Here is a 14396-nt window from a genome sequence, read left to right on the forward strand (position 1 = left end):
TAAACGTTTCTCGTTCTTTCACAATCTTCCCTTCCCGTCTCGCCACCACGCCCACCACCGAACCAACCTCCCCCTCCAAGGCTGCACTCACTCGTCGCACCCCGCAGACTGGTTTTCTGTCGTGTGACTTGAGTTTCATCTCCTTCTCTCCTCACCTCAATCGTCCACTCTCCATCTCCCAGGTATGCAACTTCTGCAACATCTCTCTCTCTAAATTATCAATTTTGTGCAACCCATGGCCGACCCAGGTTGTGATCAAGCTCGATTGGTTACTGGGTCGGACCAACATGGTCGCTAAGCCTAACCCATCTTCTAATTTTTGATAAATTCAATACCTTTACCTTGATTTAGCAAACACCAGACTTTTTGTTATGCTAATTACATGTTCTATAATTCTCAGCATATAAGAATAATGAGATACTTCACATCGATATCAAAGAGCCTGAGTAGTAAGAAATTCGTTTTCTTTTCTCTTGTTGTGGGGTGGAACTTAAAAAGATGAGAATTTCTGTTTAGGCAGTGAGAGTTCATGTGGTGATGTGGATGCTACTCCTTATTCCAAAATATTGAACGAATTTGGTACGTGACGAAATTTTCGACAAGTATTGTGTTAAAAGACTATGCCATGATTCTGAGGTATTACTAGCGGGATTGTGTTATCGCTAGATAAGCAGGGACCGAGAATTTCTTAGGCATATGGACTTTGGTCATTTATTGGATTTAGATGTTTTATCTTTATATTACAGCTTCTCAGTTAAAACGGCATTCGACTGAGGATTTAGAATCCAATTTCCTTATGAGTGGTGCAAAGTGGTTGTGCTTCATGTTGTGGTAACCTCGGGCGTGTAATTGACTTGATCTTTCATTGCCCAGACGTGTTACGTTTGATGTTTGAATTTTGAGGGTTCAATATTTAAGAGCCATTTGGTTTTGAAGGGGCATCACATAGAGGCCCTAGTTAACATTTTCACGAACGTGTTCGAGTATATAAATATACACTCATCTTGTTGTAGCTAAAACAGAATGGAATTTGAGATCTCATTGATTTTGCAGGAGCAAAAGGTGAAAAGAAGGCTGAAGGGGCAATAAAATGGTGGTTACCAATTCTAATTCCCAGAACAGGGAGATTGTGGTCAGGAAGAGGATTGCAAGCATGTAACTCTCTCTCTCTTTCTCCCTCCCTCCCTCTCTATGTGTGTATGTGTCTTTGTGCACACATTCAAATTTTGGTTGTTACCTTGGAAGTCATAGAAAATAAGTAGTTGAAAATTTGAAGTTAGTGTTATGTTAAGAAGTGCTTCAAGTTTAAGTAGGAATCCTGGACTTATTAAGTAAATCAAACACTTCTTCAAGGAGAAAAATCTGTAATGCGGCTGTATATTTTGTATGAATGAGTAAAACTTATGGGACTGAACTGAATTTAAAAGGCATTCAAGCTTATGGATTTTGATATTATGGAATCTTTTGATGTATTAAGTATTGGAACTGATTGAAGCACTGTAGTATTTGCTATTAGCCAATACATGCTTAACAATTCTATTATGCATCTTTGACGGAGATGATTCACTGTGTAGATTCAATAAACGAGAAGAGGATTTTTCTTCCTTGAGAGAATACAATGATTACTTGGAGGAAGTGGAGGACATGAGTAAGTTTTTCAGCTTAACTGTTGCTTATACGGTTATATCGTGATGAAAAGTTTGGCTGACAAAGGGAAAAATCCTTTTGTAGCATTTGACTTGATCGAAGGAATAGATGTTCCTGCTATTGAATCGAAAATTGCCAAGTACCAGGAAGAAAATGCCGAACAAATAATGATTAACAGAGCTCGTAAGGTACTTCAAAATAAGATCACCATGTTTTTATCCCTTTCCTTTTTTGTTCCTAACCTTCTGATTTTGTATAATGAAAAAAGAGGAAAAGGGGATGCGGGCAAAGTGGCAATATTGAACTCTTAAATATTTTCCGCTAAGTTTATGCCATGGTTCTAATGCTGGTGTTTTCGATCGAATAGGCTGAAGAGCTTGCTGCAGCTCTCGCAGCAAGCAAGGGACATCCTGTACAAAATGAAACTGATGCGGTAAGAGTGGGATTGTTACGTGTATCCATTCTCTTTTGTTTTCTTTATATGACCTTGCACATTTTAAATGTTGAAATCCTTCAAAGAGATTTTGTTAACTGATATGATGTGTCTAATGATAGGGTCTGAGCCAAGGCTCACAAGCAGGATTTGGTGCTGGTACACAGGGCCAGTATGCTCCTACAGTTTCAGGGCAACCACGTCCAACCGGCGGCATGGGTCCACAACCACTACCACTTGGAGGAGGGGGGCATGATCTGCACGGATACGCTGTTGACGATGAAGAAATGGTGAAGCTGCGAGCAGAGAGGGGTGGTCGGGCAGGAGGGTGGAGTGGAGAGATAAGCAGGAAGAGGGCACTTGAAGAAGCCTTTGGTAGCATTTGGATTTGTTAGGATCATAATTTTTCTTCCAAGTCTGTAATTGTAAGAGCAGAAACATGCCTTCTTTTTATGGAAAAAGAGAAGGCAGAATTATGTACGAGTGCCAATTATTTATTAGAAATATGCCTTCTTTTTATGCAACAACCGTCCTCTTACATTTGAATTTGAATGTTTTTGTTGGTATCTTTCGCCAGACGGGTAAGATGGTACAAAGTAGTATACTCTTGCTCGACGTACCTGGACGAGTTCAGTATCAACTTATTATAGCTAGTTCATTGTGGTTTAAGTTATTTTTTATAAGATTTTTTTAGCTAAAATGGTTTTTGAGATTTGCATAACTTCTTACTTTGATCCTTAAGATTTGAAATCAGTATAAGTGGTCTCCGAGATTGTTTATCATCAATCATTTTAGTCATTTCGTGAAAAATTATGTTAAATAAAAATTAAAATGACAAAAATACCTTCAATTTAAAATAATAGGCCAAAATGATTTGACAAAAAATTAATGGTATTTTTGTCGTTTTATTCTTATTTAATGGAGATTAGACAAAAAATTGAGGGTCTTTTTGTCGTTTTATTTTTATTTAATGGAGATTTTTCATGTAATGATCAAGATGATTGATAATAGACAATCTCAAATACCACTTCTATTAATTTTAAATATCAGATACCAAAATGAGGAGTTATACAAATCTCGAAAACCATTTTAGTTAAAAAGTCTTTTTATAATCAAAGTAAATATATCGATGTATTAAAAAAAGTTGGGGGAGAAAAATAGAACTAAAAATGGAAAGGAGAAAAGTCGGTCCATGCAAATGCAATAACCAATAAGAACAGGGGCAGTACCGTTATAAAAATAAAATAAAATAAATGCATAAAATCCTGAAAGGCGCTAACTTTCCTCCACAGCTTCAAACTCCGTTATCTCCAACTCCCAAATTCAAAGTTCTGTTCATCAGAAATTACACTTTCATTTTGCAGATTCCAGAACAAGTTGATGATAAAGTTGTGTTCTTTTCCCCCTATTTGTTTCCGGTGAGTAATTCATGTATTGAATCGGCTTATATATATGATGACCTCACTGAGATTTTCAATCTCCTTGGAAACGTTTGATTCTTCAAACAAGTTAAATTCTTCTTTTTGCTACAGTCATGTAAATGTTAGCAGAGCTTGTGTAGTTAATGCTCTGAATTGGGGAAATCGGATTAAGGTTTCTGGGCTCCCTTTCGAATTGTCGGGCACCTCGGAACTGAACCAGATGAGTGAGGAAACCAATTTGAGCTTGGTTGAGGGAAACCCGGAGTTTCGACACGAAAGTGAGAAGGGGTCTGGGGGGCCAAAGAAAGAGAGTAGGAGAGAAAAGGGTTTGAAGTTAAGTCCAAGAAAGAGTAGGTGGGTGAGGGAATTGGAGAATTTGTTTGTGAATGGTGGTGAATTTGATGTTGATTATTCTGTTATTAGCTCTCACTTGAGCTTGGAGCATTGTAACGATATTTTGAGACGGCTAGAGAGGTGTAGTGATGTCAAAGCTCTTAGATTCTTCGAGTGGATGAGAAGCAACGGGAAATTAGAGCGCAACGTGAGCGCTTTTAATTCAGTTTTAAGAGTGATGGGTAGGAGAGAAGATTGGGATGCAGCTGAAAAATTGGTTCAGGAATTGCTTGCTGGTTTGGGAGGTGAGCTGAATTATCAGGTTTTCAACACCCTTATTTATGCGTGTTGTAAGTTGGGGCGCGCTGAGTTGGGAGCCAAGTGGTTTCGAATGATGCTGGATCACAGGATCCAGCCGAACATTGCAACTTTTGGTATGCTAATGGGACTTTACCAGAAGGGTTGGAATGTTGAGGAGGCGGAGTTTACTTTTTCTCAAATGAGGAACTGTGGAATTGTATGTCAATCAGCGTACTCAGCGATGATCACAATTTACACCCGCATAAACTTGTATGACAAAGCGGAAGAGGTCATTGGCTTGATGAGAGAAGATAGAGTGAGATTGAATTTGGATAATTGGTTGGTAATGATTAATGCCTATTGTCAGCAGGGTAAAGTAGATGATGCTGAAGTAGTACTGGTCTCCATGCAAGAAGCGGGGTTTTCTCCAAACATCATTGCATACAATACTTTGATAACTGGATATGGGAAGGCGTCTAAGATGGATGCTGCTCATCACCTATTTCTGGGCATAAAGAATGCCGGATTAGAGCCTGATGAAACAACTTACCGTTCTATGATTGAAGGTTGGGGTCGAGCTGACAAGTATCAGGAAGCAGAATGGTACTACAAAGAGCTGAAGCGGTTGGGGTACAAGCCTAATTCGTCTAACCTGTACACACTAATAAACTTGCAAGCCAAGCATGAGGATGAAGAGGGGGCAATCAGGACTCTTGACGATATGCTGACAATGGGGTGCCAATATTCCTCGATTCTTGGTACTCTTCTGCAAGCATACGAGAAGGTAGGAAGGGTAGATAAAGTGCCTCGCCTTTTGAGAGGTTCTTTCTATCAACACATTCTTGTCAGCCAGACTTCTTGTTCCATTCTTGTCATGGCTTATGTGAAACACTGCTTGGTGGATGATACTATGAAAGTGTTGAGGGAAAAACTGTGGAAGGACCCGCCTTTTGAAGATAACTTGTATCATTTGTTAATTTGCTCATGTAAAGAGTTGGGTCGTCTTGAAGATGCTGTTAAAATATACAAGCAAATGCCGAGACATTTTAACAAGCCAAACATGCACATCATGTGCACAATGATTGACATCTATAGCATCATGAGCCTATTCACAGAAGCGGAAAAAACTTACGTGGAGTTAAAATCTTCTGGAAACGTATTGGACCTGATTGCCTATAGCATTGCTGTGAGAATGTATGTAAAAGCTGGTTCTCTGGAAGATGCTTGCTCTGTTCTAGAGGCAATGGAAGAACAGGAGGGAATTGTTCCAGACATTTACATGTTCCGTGATATGCTCCGGATTTATCAACGATGTGGCAGGCTTGATAAGTTGAAAGACCTGTACTATAAACTCTTGAAGAGTGGAGTGACTTGGGATCGGGAAATGTACAACTGTGTCATAAACTGCTGTTCTCATGCTTTGCCAGTCGATGAGATCTCAGAGATCTTTGATGAGATGCTTCAATGTGGTTTTGTTCCTAATACCATAACCTTCAATGTCATGCTTGATGTATACGGGAAAGCAAGGCTTCTGAAGAAAGCTAGGGAGTTGTTCAGGATGGCCCAAAAGTGGGGTTTGGTTGACATGATCTCATACAATACTATTATAGCTGCTTACGGGCGAAATAAAGATTTCAGAAGCATGTCTTCAACATTTCAAGAGATGCAGTTCAAGGGCTTTTCGGTTTCCCTGGAAGCCTACAATTCCATGTTGGATGCTTATGGGAAAGAAAGCCAAATGGAAAGATTTAGAAGCATTTTGCAGAGAATGAAGAAAACAAGCTGTGCTTCTGACCATTACACGTACAACATTATGATCAATATATATGGAGAGCAAGGATGGATTGATGAAGTTGCTGGTGTGCTGACTGAGTTGAAAGAATGCGGACTTGGACCTGATCTGTGCAGCTATAACACGTTGATTAAGGCGTACGGAATTGCAGGAATGGTCGAAGATGCTGTCCACTTGGTCAAGGAAATGAGAGAAAATGGTGTAGAGCCTGATAAGATAACCTATGTCAATCTTATCGCTGCGCTGCAAAGAAACGATGAATATTTGGAGGCTGTAAAATGGTCCCTGTGGATGAAGCAGATGGGGTTGTAAAGTTTACAATGCTGATGTAAATAATCTACGGCGTTTTTTGAGCCTCTCAACACCTGATTAAGATCTTGCTCATAAATAAATAAAACCTGCTTTCGTTGATGCGATATTTCTTCAGCACTTACTAGTGTGGTTTTAAGGGGTAGCAAATCTTTCATTTTGTCTCCTTAGGGTTCTGGCCGAAACTCAAATGTGATGTGAATGGTCCTCTCTCGGAGGCCTGCTCTGTGTATGCAGAACAATTTTTGCTTAACAACGGTCAAGTATAGCTACCACCGGTGCTGGAGAAACTTATGCTTGTACTGAGAGTAAATTCAAAGTGACGCACAAAATTCAACCCCAAACACCAGCGATAATTCTACATTGAACAGAACTATTCATAAATTTCCTTCATTTCTTTACAGTTTCTTGCTCACAAATTTGCAAGTTTCCATTGACGAGTGTACATGTATCTTGTATGTTTAAAGAATGATCTTTTCTCCTCCAACTCTCATACAATACAACATATGTTATATGTCGGAATACATTGAAAAGAATGACCTCCACTAAGTTAGCTGCCGCTTCGTATCTACTTCTCTTGCCTCAAAAAAATATTCTACGCTCTAGAAATTTTATACGACCTTGAATTTCTGTAGAAGAATCTCCCCTTCTGTACATGGGTCAGCTCCAACATGGACCGGATCTTGAAGAGTGATCAATACCCATGAGAATCGTAGACTCGCTGATCATGGGAAATCAAACTTTGTCCTTTCGGCTTTCACAAAAGCAACCTTAGGTTTCTGTTTCACACTTCACGTTTAAGTGCTTACCCGAAAGAATTCTTAAAATAGCTTCTCGGTCATTCCGGGAGTGGCATATGATACGTGTGGCAATGCTGTTTAAACATCGTTATCAATGCTTGCTGCTCATGTACCGAGTTTCAGTTGAAAAAGTACGGAGATTCTAGAATGTATTTTAGCACATAGGCCAGCGTCCCTGCAGGCAAGAGCGGTCATCATCATGCGTGAACCGTCGAGTGAACAAAATTTGGAGGAAATGCAGTCCTTTGTTTTCTACCGTCTATCTAGAATCGACAAAATGTTAACTCTACAATAATTTATGAAAGAGTACGGAAAGAGAACATTAAGTAAGCTTACTGAGTTACTCTCCCGCTGCAAGGCTAAAACCTGAAGGGATGTTCTTATCTGCAACCCCAAGGAGAGAAAAGTTACTAAATTATCACTACAACATTAAAACTATGTAAGTGACATCTGCCCCTTTTAATCCAGGACATCGGACAAAAAGAAAAGATGTCGGACTTCAGGAAGGGCAGAAAACCTACTCTATAAAGTCTAAGGTATCGTAACAGAGCCAAAACTAGATACAAGGAAGAACAGAACATGGAACGAAGAAATGATACATGAACACAATTGTAGATGCAATCACGCAACCTATCTTGAAATTCTGTACTAAACAATTTCTGTGACGGAATTCTTCCAAATACCGGTTTGCCAGTTGATGTAAAATTAGTATTTGGCTAAGCTGTCAAACTTACAAGATGTCATTCATTTTTACAGTAGGGTTGCACAACAGGAAGACCTAGAGGAGTAGTCCAACGCACAGGTTAATTTTCTGAAGCAATTACCTGCAAAAGTTTGTAAACACAACTTAATTGATCTACCAGGCCTATCATTTAGCGTCCAGAACATGACCAAGAATAAAAAAAATCACCACACCTTGGCACAATCACCGAGCCAGCCCATTATACCACGCGCAGCTTGGAATATCTCTCCAAGGGCAGCCATAGTAACCTATGGAAAAAATGAAAACTTAGAAAGTACGATCTAGATGTAGCAGTTAACGTTTTTGTTTTTATTTTTTTATTTATAAGAAAGCAAGGTATGTTTTTCTTTAGAAACTAAACTGGCTAATGTTTAAGAATAACATGAGGTAACATCTATAAATCTAGCATACATATTAAATTGGTTAACCATGCAATGCATTTACATGTTAATTTTCAATTATTATCCAAATAATGAAATTCAAGAAACGTCTGCGGGTAAATCTTGATCAACAAATATTTGGTCACGGAACACAAAGGTGGCTATTTGCTTACTTTAGCAGCGTAGCAAGCTGCAGTGAACAGTAGTCTATCATCCGTAATAAGACCCTTCTCCTCTAATCTTCATTTGTTCGCGTACCCCAACGTACGTAACTCCATACACTGAAGTCATGACAGCCTGTTTTACCAATTTCCAGTCAATCTAGAAGCTTCCAAAACAATAGATTGTTAATTCATAAATATGCATACAGACTCTTGTATCTATAAGCACTAGATGCATTCCTGCATGCATAATTACATAACTGAAGAAATTCACATTAAATAAGTAGAAAAACTCATTTAGACAGTATATTACAACTTTGAACTCGAGAAGAAGAAAGGGAGATCAACCTGATTAACTAAGACTCAGGCTAATAAAGCATTTGGGCTTGTAGTCGGGTCCTTACTGCTCTCTTTCCATAATCTCATGTACCGTGACAACATATAGATATAGACGATAAGCATTGGTCATGTCACCTCTTCATCTAATATTTCTTCACCTCATGGCACCATTCTCTTGTACTTTTATCCTTGTGGAAAGTCTAAAGGGAAGCAAAACCTATTGAGTAAAATATGGAAAATCTAATATACGGTATATACCTTGCAGCAATTTCTGAGTAAACATCAGCAGGTTTCTCTCCAGCAACTAAGTTGACTGCAGCTGCTTCCAACTGAGAGCATCACAGCAAATCAAATCAATCAACAAAGCAAAACTTTTACATAAAAATAAGAAAATAAGCTCCTATATTATATATAACAGAACATTGAATATTTTGACAGAAGAACAAATAAAAAATGAGAAAAATATGAGAACATTGCATGTAAAGAGCAAAACACATAATTTCTAGATGACTAAACTTCCTTTACTACAAAATTTACAAAAAGTTTAAATAAGCAAAACACATAATGTAGTACAATAAAATTAGAGTGCAGTAACATGAAGATGTAAACAGAAAACTCATATCAATGGGGATTAAGCCAACTTACACTATCTCTTCCCAAGGCTGCATAGTGCTGTAAGCCATTGCATGAACCATCCTAGAAAATTGAAAGGTCATCAATGAAATATAAATGGAAAAATTTAAAAAAAAAAAAACTTTATCATTTGACCCGCACAAATAAGTTTAAAAATTCTTATAATTTGCATCAACTTTTGAAAATAAATGGGTTTGAGTATTTATATAATCCTAAACAAACTTGCACAAACTGCAGTATCTCATTTTTCTACCTGAGGGCTAAGAAAGCAATTTACCTGATGGATGGGCAAATGAGAAATGACAGTATGTAGTGATAGGCTATTTAATGCTTCTGACAGACTGATACAAGCCGCTAGGCACTGTAAAGGATCTTCAGCTGTTAACCACCATCAGTCTCCATTTACAGGGTTTGTTGCTGAATCAAATATATCATCAATGTGATGATCAACAAATGCTTCGCGCTCCTCATATGAAACCTTTTCAACACCACCTGCATGCAGGTTTGCTAAATGAATCTTCAGCCAACGTAAACCAGACTTCCCTAATGGTCGTCCTTCAGCAAATTCAAGGATTCCTCAACAGAGATCAGAACTCAAATGATTTAAATGTGGATGCATTGGGTAAGCTCGGCCTCGAAAATCAAAATTGTGAGGATAATAAAAGCCTTCCTCATCCTTCATCTTGCAAGCAACCTATTTCAGAATTGTTTGCTCAATATTATATGTGTACGAGAAAGTATATGTTGAAGGACTAGAATAGATCCATGGTTTGCCTCTATGCACAGGGAAAGCTCAGTTAACTGATGTTCCATTACAGATTATAACTACTATTGGTTGTACCCAGTATTCTCAATCAGAAAGGGGCAGTGACAGGAATGATGGTGCATCTCACCATGTACTAACCAGATAACTGAGCAAAGGCTCTGGTCCTGACCTATTAATATTATGCAAGGGAAACGTAGAATGGAACTCTAACTTCATGTACCTCGAATACTTTCAGCATCTGCTTTCCAGAAATATTCCTCATTGCATCTACCTGCTTCCTTGATCCATGAGCATGCATGACATAAGAAGGTAGGAACAAGTGACCACCCCTGTCATACCTGCAAAGATTTAGATTTTATTGGCATCTGAGTGGATTCTTCTAATTTATTTGACATTTTATTAGCCAAAAGCCAACTTGAATAAGATTTCCTTTATTTGTTAACTGAACTGCTGGTCAAGAAACAGAAAGAGAACTTGCTAAATGAATATAATTTATCATATCTCATACCCTTTCCACTTTCTGGGAGGCACCAACATTGGCACATAAGGAATCAACATATGTTTAGCCTGTAAAGAAACAAAGCATAAAATAACTGTAAGTAGCAGGAGTGTCCAAATATGAAAATGTAGCGTGGCGTATACAATTATATTATACATTAACTTGATGGAGAATAATTGATATGTATTTTTTTTTAATTATAAATCAATAAATTGAATTCGCAGTGCAAACTGAATTCAAGTATACCGAACAAGAAAATGCAACACAGGAAAGAAAAACTTACAGTTTTATCAAGCCCAGTAAGAATTAGGGAATCACATTCTATAACTCCACAATTCTTCACAAGTTTCTCCCTATAAGGACCAAAAGAAGTTATATATTAGAGCAAAGGAAAAGCGGCAGAGTTAAGGTATATGAATCGTTATCCTTTACAAACATACGCCGCATAGGTATCCATATCACCACAAAAACTCTACACATTTGAATACTACAACTTGTTGGAGTGGCAAACACCATGATAAAGTTTTACCCTGGACTTTTTGCTGCGGCCTTAAATCTGTGCCTAAATGCCGGTCTCACATCAGGTGGACCATCTACCAACTGGTTAAGTGGAGGTTGTGCATAAGCTGTTTCTGTTAATAATTCTATCAGACGACTTCCCAGCTGCAATATCACATTACATAAAAAACCAAAAGTTAAATACATAAATAAATAAAATTTGGATACCAATAATATATTATATAATAAAAAAATATACAAAAGGATTCCTCAGCCATACTGAAATAATAAAAAATGCTCAAAGCAACAAACCTTAGCCTGTGTATCACGACCCCAGGGCTTAATTTCTTCTTTTACCAAGAGCTTTTGGACCTCTCTTAGTCTTTTCCTTTTAATTAAAACATTAACACATTTCCGGAGTATCTCCTCCTTGCTCAGACTGTCTTCATCAGCAACAACAGTCTTCTTTCTCTGGAAGTTTTTGGTTTTTCTCCAAGAAACTGTGAATCCTAACCTGAATTGTAAGGTAACAATATATGATATTTAAACTTTAATTCAGTGATACTGCTGATACCGAGTACAAAACAAGGAAGTAATAATGATAAGCTTAAACTGCATCAAAATAACACAAAATATATAAAATAAAAAAAAATAATTCAAATTACTCCCACTTCTTGGCCTTCCAATTTTATCATTCTTGAAAGTGTCACAAAACTAGGAAGTTGATCGTAATTTTCTTCGCTGCGAAATCCAAAATGAAAGGACTCCTTGAATAGCAGTCAAAAACAAAATTAAGCCTTTTGTACCATCCTCTGAAATCTGCAATGTTTCCCTGTTCTCTTAATTGAAGTTCCTAAATTACAATTCTAAATAAAAACAGCTGAGCAGAATGGCTTTTTTTGAAAAATAAATCAATAAATGAGCTAATCAGAATGATTAACGCTCGAAACTCGTTCATTTCATGGGTGTAATATCCTAAAATTCTAAACCTTTAGCTTTTATAATGCACATCATCTCGCATTAAGTTACAGTGTATTCATAAACCAATACACATCGAATCATCATCGACAATCTGAAACGCAAACACAAAAGATTAAGAATTTAGAACTCACCTCCTGCTCTGTGGCCATCCCGATATGAACAGCAGCTTGAACAACCTGCACACACCCGTCTTGATTCCCCACCATAACCAAACCCATCATCTTATGCATAACAATCAGCGCCATCTTATCCGGCGGCAGCAAGTCAATGTGCGGCGCAAACGCCGCTTTGTGCTTCTTCGTTTGCTGCACCTGCTGCTCCCTCGCAATCGCCTCCCTCAGCGGCTCAAACCACCCCAATAACAAGGCCTTCACGTACGGCAAGCTCGGAGCCAGCTTCTTCTCCCACATTACTCGTTCCAAATCCCTGCACTCCTCCACCATTCTCTCCCACGCCTCCGTCTCCGCCTTTATCTGCCGCCGCCGGAACAAATTATACTTCCGCCGGTCGATTTCCTTCGACTCCAATTTCAACTCCTGGTTGGCCTTTTTGTACATTCCCTTCAGAAACAGCGCGGCAATCCACGGCGGGTCTTGGATAAAAATCCGCGGCGGTGAGTCCTGCGGCGTAATCAGGCGAAATTCTCTGATGGGTAACTGTAAATTCATCGAATTTTCTACGAAATTGTCTTGAACGGAGTCTCAGACAAGGTGGGAGTGAACGGGGTCGGAAGGGGGCTTGAGGCTGAGGGGGAAAGGAGTGGAGGAAGACAGTGATGGGTTGAAGAAGAGGCGGTTGGAGGCTGAGCTAAAGAGGAGCTTGTGGCTGAGCTTCGACGGCTTCGGCCATGTGGAACTGTACATTTGAGCTTGTGGGCAAGAAGAGAAGGAGGCTGTGGAAGCCATTTTTGAGAGAGCGAGACGCAGCTCGAGCCTCGAGAAGAAGATGAAACATCGCTTAAACCTTTCCGTTGTCCATTTTCGAGATATTTTACCCAACCGAAAAAAAGTACGTTAATATTTTTGGTGGCACAAAAAAGGCCGACAGTTAGAAGCATAAAAAGGCCCACATTCCAAACATGCGGGCCGCGGCCCATGCGTGAGAGGTGAGAATCGGCAAGTAAGCACACATACACAGCATGATTGAGAGTGCTTCTAAAAAAGCTAAACTCGCAGAGGAGACGGATATCGGCGAGTTTAGGTGAGACAGATATCGTATCTATTTTTTTCGTAGATTTCGTAGAAGTAGAATATGATTGAAGTGATCTGTGACATTTACCCATCCCATGTTTTTTGAAGAATGTTTTGTTACTAACATCTTTACTTCTATTGTAGGTAATGTGTTTGAGTTCAAGGACATGCGTACCCTACATTTGGAAGATTTGTGAATCCCTTCTACTTATGTTAAAACTTTCCAAGGCTTGCCCCATGGCATCCAAATTGAGAGAGAGAAATTGAACAAGTATGGCCGTCATTGTTTCCAATTTCATTTGAATGAAAAAAAATTAAAAGTGCTTCTAAACAATTAACACTTGAGTTTCTAATCACAATTTCAACTCGTGTGTTTTTCATGTTTCATTATTACAAACAATTTCTTCCACATTACCTGGCCAATGTGAAAGATAATGTTCATTATCATTCGAGTTACAAGCAAGCGCTTTGCATTCTAATTAAATAGTTTTTTAACAAAAACAATTATAGGTACAAGTGTTTTTGACAAAAATGTCTCAAACCAGCCATTGGTTAGAAGATCTTAGGGTTAACTACACTAACACTCCTTGAGATTATCGTGTTTTCACAAAGCGACATTATATATTTTCACTATTTGGGACCAATTTATTCTGAAATTCCTTGCTTGCCGTGTAACAAAAGAAACAGAAAATTCGTAAAAACTGATGAAATTTCCCTCCGCCGGCAACCTGACTTTTGGTTCTCAACTGCGCCGTCGCTGACTATCAGGCCAGGTTCTCATAAAAGTTCATTTTCTCCTCTAGTTTCTGATTGGGTTTTCTTATGGAGTTTGTGAAGCAGATAAAACTGTTGTTACTCTTTCCTTAAAGCAGATTAGTTCGAGTTTTTCCACGATTCAATGATTACACTACTTAACCATCTGACGTACGACATCCTGATTAGTACCGAGTCCTACAAATACCGGTTGAGTAATTATCGTCTTAATCATATATGGCTTTGTCCAAAACCAGACCTAACTCCATTAGCAAACCTGTATACCAAGCTCCGACACAGATTTGATAATCGTTCCTACTCTCCGATCAGGTAAAGTTTGGAACTTGGGGTACTTGAGTTACAAGGTTGTCTAAAACTCCATACCACAAATGCTTCAAAGAATGTCTTTGATCACACAC

The 14396-nt window shown here is 38.6% G+C and overlaps 2 protein-coding genes, 1 long non-coding RNA gene and 1 pseudogene across 3 annotated transcripts; 2 read left to right on the forward strand and 2 right to left on the reverse strand.

Moving 5' to 3' along the window:
- Nucleotides 1-29: 29 nt before the first annotated feature.
- On the forward strand, nucleotides 30-2616 carry LOC137743004 (uncharacterized). Its single transcript, XM_068482929.1, has 6 exons — nucleotides 30-182; nucleotides 1054-1155; nucleotides 1575-1648; nucleotides 1732-1835; nucleotides 2015-2080; nucleotides 2203-2616. The coding sequence occupies exons 2-6, from the start codon at nucleotides 1091-1093 to the stop codon at nucleotides 2473-2475; spliced, it is 582 nt and encodes a 193-aa protein (XP_068339030.1). The 5' UTR covers nucleotides 30-182; nucleotides 1054-1090; the 3' UTR covers nucleotides 2476-2616.
- Nucleotides 2617-3360: 744 nt separating this feature from the next.
- LOC137742997 (pentatricopeptide repeat-containing protein At4g30825, chloroplastic) lies at nucleotides 3361-6337 on the forward strand. Its single transcript, XM_068482923.1, has one exon. The coding sequence runs from the start codon at nucleotides 3533-3535 to the stop codon at nucleotides 6236-6238; it is 2706 nt and encodes a 901-aa protein (XP_068339024.1). The 5' UTR covers nucleotides 3361-3532; the 3' UTR covers nucleotides 6239-6337.
- Nucleotides 6338-6629: 292 nt separating this feature from the next.
- Nucleotides 6630-8778, reverse strand: LOC137743012 (uncharacterized). The gene is made up of 6 exons (XR_011069444.1): nucleotides 8667-8778; nucleotides 8331-8478; nucleotides 7951-8025; nucleotides 7770-7859; nucleotides 7372-7419; nucleotides 6630-7210 (listed from the first exon to the last, which is right to left on the reverse strand). It is a non-coding gene; the product is annotated as an uncharacterized lncRNA (long non-coding RNA).
- Nucleotides 8777-12997, reverse strand: LOC137737583 (DNA-directed RNA polymerase 3, chloroplastic-like; annotated as a pseudogene).
- Between the last annotated feature and the right edge of the window lie 1399 nt (nucleotides 12998-14396).

The sequence above is a fragment of the Pyrus communis genome, chromosome 1, assembly GCF_963583255.1.
Source record: "Pyrus communis chromosome 1, drPyrComm1.1, whole genome shotgun sequence".
NCBI classification, from domain to species: domain Eukaryota; kingdom Viridiplantae; phylum Streptophyta; class Magnoliopsida; order Rosales; family Rosaceae; genus Pyrus; species Pyrus communis.

Excerpts from the sequence above, each read along its gene's own strand:
- LOC137742997 (XM_068482923.1), top strand. The coding sequence starts at position 3,533 with ATGATGACCTCACTGAGATTTTCAATCTCCTTGGAAACGTTTGATTCT.
- LOC137743004 (XM_068482929.1), top strand. The coding sequence starts at position 1,091 with ATGGTGGTTACCAATTCTAATTCCCAGAACAGGGAGATTGTGGTCAGG. Across the intron at positions 1,156-1,574 it reads AGGAAGAGGATTGCAAGCAT|ATTCAATAAACGAGAAGAGG; the intron begins GTAACTCTCTCT and ends TTCACTGTGTAG. Across the intron at positions 1,836-2,014 it reads TGATTAACAGAGCTCGTAAG|GCTGAAGAGCTTGCTGCAGC; the intron begins GTACTTCAAAAT and ends TCGATCGAATAG.